Raw genomic sequence first — 5,744 nt, 5'->3', positions numbered from 1 at the left:
GGTGGATGAGTTGTTCGACTAGGTGAAACTAGGAACGTAGCTTAGAAAGTTCGACCTTTTGATACAACGGTCTATACTCCTATATCGATGCCTGACTCGTAGATGACGAGCGAGGGCTTATGGACAGTGCGTCGTCCTGAAGATCGAGCGAGGAAGTCGAGAATGACCACTACCCCAAGTGAAGAGGAGCAGAGACTTGAATGAATAACCAGGTCGAACTTAGGGTTCGACCGACTAATGGTACAACTACTTATACAAGTACCAACTGCGCACGGACCATCGTGTCTATGTGGTCGTGTTAGTGAAGAAAGAAACGTAGTGGTACGATACCAGGCACGAAGTGCGCACGGACCCCATTATGTAAGCTACATAATGTTCAACCTGCGGGTGAGCGCTAAGACAGGCACCAGTATGGGCGCTAGTAGTACAAGGAATAGAACGGAAAGACAAATGTTTCAACGGGACTGTCTGGACATACAATGCGCAAGATGCGGAAAGGAAGCCCCTGGACACCTGGAGCAAGAGTGTGGAACCAGGCCGATGAAGTGACACGTATCTGCACCACCTGAAGAGCCTGCGTGACGCGTGGGGGTGGTCGTCGACAACATGTTCGTCGAAGAAATCATCAACGAGGCGAAGGAGAGGAAGGAAAGAGAGAGGCAGACGAAAGCGGTACCCATCCCTCCACTGCGCAGTGCCAACCCCAAACCCCAAGACAGTCCCATCGCGGGATCCTCACACCCCTGCCCCAATACACCTGTCGTCTTTCGCAAAGTCGACCCCAACTGGACACCCGACACTACTCAATGGACGTGGGACAGCTCCTGGCCGCGTCAGGAGCACCTCTCTGGCGAGGAATGGAAGAATGTGGGGAGGAACACGTGCAATGAGTGGTTCGATGAACAGGAGGACAATGGCATAGACTGGGAGTTGTATGGAGATGGTGAGCAGTAAGTAGTTGAATGGGACTTCGACTCTGGTAGGGGGGTAATGAAACATTTGTCTTTCCGTTCTATTTCTTGTACTACTAGCGCCCATACTGGTGCCTGTCTTAGTGCTCACCCGCAGGTTGAACATTATGTAGCTTACATAATGGGGTCCATGCGCACTTCATACCTGGTAATGTACCACTACATTTCTTTTTTTCCTAAACACGACCACACAGATACAGTGGTCTGTGCGTAGCCGGTACTTGTATAAATAGTTGTACCATTAGTCGGTCGAACCCTAAGTTCGACCTGGTTATTCATTCAAGTCTCTGCTCCTCTTCGCTTGGGGTAGTGGTCATTCTCGACTTCCTCGCTCGATCTTCAGGACGACGCACTGTCCATAAGCCCTCGCTCGTCGTTTATGAGTCAGGCATCAATACAGGAGTATAGACGGTTGTATCAAGTACTGGGTCCCACGTGAACTGCGAACTCTGGTGTTACTTCGGGTGCCATAGTATAAGCTAGATAGCAACAACCTTTCATAGTACGTGCACCCCCCCTTCCTTCCTCTCATCATTGTGGTCAACAAGTTCTTTGACTACTCTAGGCTTGAGCACGTGTTCGACACACAGGAACAACTCGATGTCTCACATGACAACCCAGACAGCGATGGGACAAAAGCTCCTTTCTTCATCTGTGACTGACAGCCATGTCCTAGTCGCACTCCACGATCCATCACCGCTGAGGAAGGATGCTATGCACCAATCAGATGGGTCCAGCACCCCAAAGATCCAGCTCTCCGATACACATCATCGAGGTCTACCTCCCATCACATCGCTCCCATTCCATTCCTACCCGCATCCCCTGGCACCTGTGTCCCCCAACCTGTCGCCAGTACAAGTCAAACACGAGGAGACCCTGATTGCCCTCAAGCAGTTGCAGCAGTTGCAAAGCCTGCAGCGCCCGCTCAAGCCACACAGCCCCAGCCCTCCTTGGGGCCATGGGTGGAAATTGTCCCGAAGTCTGAGCCTAGCAACCATGCAGAGATTAGTTGGGCCAGCTTGTCGTCTGTGGTCCCCTCCTCGTCTTCAATCTCTGTCGTACATAACCCCGCCTCCGGACTTCCTCCATCGCCTCCACCACCGTCGCCACCGCGAGGCCGCTTGTGCACTTGCTCCCCTTGAAGTCCAACCAGCGGACAATCACAACCACTGACTCCGTCCCCGGGCCGTTCTCTGTCCCCCCCCACCGCTGATAATGTTGTCCCCAGCTCCTCCTGACAAGGAGGTAATAAAGCACCTCATCCCACTTCGCTACAATGGAAAGACAGTAATTGAGTGCAACTGCTTCATCTCACAGTTGCTCATCTACTGGCAGGTCAACACTTCCCTCACCACCATCAAGCTCAAAGTTCAAATCGTGCTGAGCCTGCTTGATGGTGATGCTCGCACTTGGGCCACCCCAATCTTCGCCCAGCTCGCAGCAGTCCAAGTCGGGGTGCAAGGGGCAGTAACACCATTCACTGATGTCAGGACCTTCATCACGGCCTTCAAAGACCGCTTTGGCAATCTCGACAACACTGCTGCTGCACAGGTGGAGCTCTCCAAGCTCTGTGCCAACAAATCAATGCATGAAAAGTGCATGGCTGCAGAGTTCTCAGCGCTGTTCAAGGGTCCAGTGGACCATTCTGGGTATGGTGACCTGGAACTCCGTGACAAGTACCTGAGTGGCATCCCCTCCTGCGTATACCGCACAATCGAGCTCGAGACGTTCACCATGTGGGTAGCCGCTGACCAGCGTGCCACCAAAGTCGAACAGCAACTTGACATCAGCCAGGCCCATCAGCCCGAGTTGAATGACTTCTCCTCGGCTTGAGGAGGAGGGCGCGGCAGGGCACGAGGTGGTGCACCCTGGTCACAAGGTGCTTCGGCCAGCATCAATGTGGCTATCGGAAAAGGAGACTCCCCCAGCAGTTGCTATGGCTGCAGGAAGAAAGGGTACCGACACTTTGAGTGCCCTGATTGTAAGGACAAGCCTTACACCAAACACGCCCATGTGCGGGCTATGGTTGCCTCGGGTTCCACCCAGACTACGACAAGTGCCCCCATCGCTTCATCCTCGGCAGGTACAAGTGCCGCTTCAGGAAGTCCAGAGAAATCTGAGATGCTGGTGGCCTTGATGGCACAAGTGAAGTCCATGCATGAGGAGCTCAAGCACTATTGGGCGATGAAAGAGGAGGGTTTTTGATCTGGTCCGCGCTTTGTGCTGCACATGTCAGACCCCGTAATAGCAATCTGTACAATGTACTGGTGACTGCGAATGTGTACGAGTTGGACCATGGGTCCCAGCATTTCCACATTCCAGTGCACCTCAAAGGAGAAAGATGGCACAAGGACATAGTCGCAATGGTGGACAGTGGAGCCACCATGAAGTTTATCAACAAGTGTTTCATCCAGGAGAATCGAGTACGAACACGGAAATTGAAGGAACCAATTCCGCTATACAATATCAATGGAACGCTCAACAAAGATGGAAGCATCTCGGAAGTAGCCGTACTACAGATGCAGATAGGAGAACATGTCGAGAAGACGGTGTTCATGGTCACGGACATAGGTCCAGAGGATGTGATTGTTGGGTTGGATTGGCTATGCGAGCACAACCCTGAAATAGATTGGGAGAACGGCTCTCTCAAGCTGTCACGATGCCCTGAAACGTGCGGGGCTAGGAAAACTAACCGAATGGAGCACACAGCGACTGCACATGATATGGGGGTCAGGCCCACAGCGCGCAGGTGTTCGCCAAAGTCCAAACAGTCAGTCATCGGTGCCTGCCGAAGTAAGGTACTCCCAGACTTCAAACCCGAAGATGATCCGGAGGAAATAGAGTGGACAGAAACTGACTTGATCGAAGCCTGGGAGCAAGGTATCACACTTCCCGGCGCTCCTCAGCTGTTTGTCGCAGCAGGGCATACATACTCCCAGCTGTTTGCTGAGGAAGAAATCAAGAAGAAGGTCGTTAAGACCACCGAGGAGTCAGTACCAAAGCAGTACCACGAGTTCCTGAACATCTTCTCCAAGGAAGCATCAGAACAGCTACCCAAAAGGAAGCCATATGACCATGTGATTGAACTTGTGCCTGGCTACTTGACATTCCACTTGAAAGTGTATCCACTATCAAATGATGAGCAGGAGGAACTGGACAAGTTCCTAAAGGAGCAGCTTGTGAAAGGCTACATACAGGAGTCAAAGTCGCCCATTTCATCCCCCTTTTTCTTCATCAAAAAGAAGGAAGGAACACTTCGACCCATACAAGACTACCACCGGCTCAATGCGATCACTGTCAAAAATCGCTATCTGCTGCTGCTAATCACCGAAATGATAGATAAGCTCCGCGGCGCTATGCTCTTCACGAAGTTTGACGTTAGGTGGGGATACAACAATGTTTGGATCAAAGCCAGTGATGAATGGAAGGTTGCCTTCGTAACTAACTGGGGACTGTACGAACCCCTGGTGATGTTCTTCGGCCTCACCAACTCCCCCGCGACCTTCCAGGCCATGATGAACAAAATCTTCCATAATCTCATCATTGGCGGAAAGGTCCTCATGTACCTGGATGACATACTCATCTTCTCCACCAATAAGGAGGAGCATGAGAAGGTCACATGCAAGGTTATTTGTCACCTTCAGGATAACGATCTGTTCCTGAAGCCTGAGAAGTGCGAATGGGATGTTTCCGAAGTCGACTACATCGGCTATGTGTTCAGTGGCAATGAGGTGACAATGGATCCTGGAACAAAAAAGATGTTCAGAAGTTCCAGGGGTTCTCCAACTTCTACCGCCATTTCATTAAGGACTTCACTAAGATCTCGTGACCACTCGACCAACTCACAGGAAACAACCCTTGGTATTGGGGAGATGAAGAGCAGCATGCCTTCAATGAGCTCAAATGGCTCTTCTTCACAACCCCGGTTCTGGCTCTGTACAACCCTAATTGGGAGACGTGCATTGAGGTTGACACCTCAGGGTATGCCACTGGTGGTGTGTTGATGCAGAAGCAGGATGTCAGCAAATGGCACCCGATTGCCTTCCGATCTCATGCTATGGACCCCGCCCAGCATAATTATGAGATCTACAATAAGGAGATGCTTGCGATCATCGAAGTGCTAGATGAATGGCACCACTATCTCGAAGGGTTACCCAACCAGTTCGAGATCATGACCGATCATAATAACCTCGAGTACTGGTGCACATCACAGCACCTCACATGTCGTCAAGCGTGATGGTCGCTGTTCCTGGCTTGCTTCGATTTCTGCATCACGCATAAGGCCAGGATGTCAAATGGAAAGGCTGATGCCCTGTCACGTTGATCAGACCATCAGATCGGCGATGAGGATGACAACACCGATCAGATTGTCCTCAAACAGGAGCGCTTCTGCATCGCCGCCACATAGTGTGGGCACACCTTGGTGACAGCCGATCAGTCGCTTCTGAGGCGCATCAGGGAATGTTCGGAGAAGGATCGGGCAGTGGCTGAGGCACTTGAGAAGGTGCAGAACCTCGGGCCGCCCCAGCTACAGAAGGGCTTTGAGGGGTGGAATGCCGAACAAGGGCTTCTGTTGTTCCGCAGATGTGTATATGTCCCAAAGAACACAGAGCTCCGGCGGGATATTGTCAAGATCCACCACGACTCGCTGATCGCCGGTCATGGCAGTCATGCCAAAACCCTCGAGCTCGTGTCACAGAACTACTGGTGGCCAGGGATGTCCAAATTTGTCAATGAGTACGTAAGCACCTGCAATGTGTGCAACCATACCAA

At 51.7% G+C, this 5,744-nt stretch overlaps 1 protein-coding gene across 1 annotated transcript; it reads left to right on the top strand.

The window, feature by feature from the left end:
• Positions 1 to 606: 606 nt before the first annotated feature.
• POSPLADRAFT_1140752 (hypothetical protein) lies at positions 607 to 1,151 on the top strand (the record flags this gene model as incomplete). Its single annotated transcript, XM_024485222.1, has 2 exons — positions 607 to 950; positions 1,085 to 1,151. 2 exons carry the CDS (start codon positions 607 to 609, stop codon positions 1,149 to 1,151), a joined length of 411 nt encoding a protein of 136 aa, XP_024339429.1.
• Between the last annotated feature and the right edge of the window lie 4,593 nt (positions 1,152 to 5,744).

This window comes from Postia placenta, assembly GCF_002117355.1.
Source record: "Postia placenta MAD-698-R-SB12 unplaced genomic scaffold POSPLAscaffold_6, whole genome shotgun sequence".
Taxonomy (NCBI): Eukaryota; Fungi; Basidiomycota; class Agaricomycetes; order Polyporales; family Adustoporiaceae; genus Rhodonia; species Rhodonia placenta.
The sequence above is the reverse complement of the archived record's forward strand: the minus strand, read 5'-3'. Positions and strand labels throughout refer to the sequence as shown.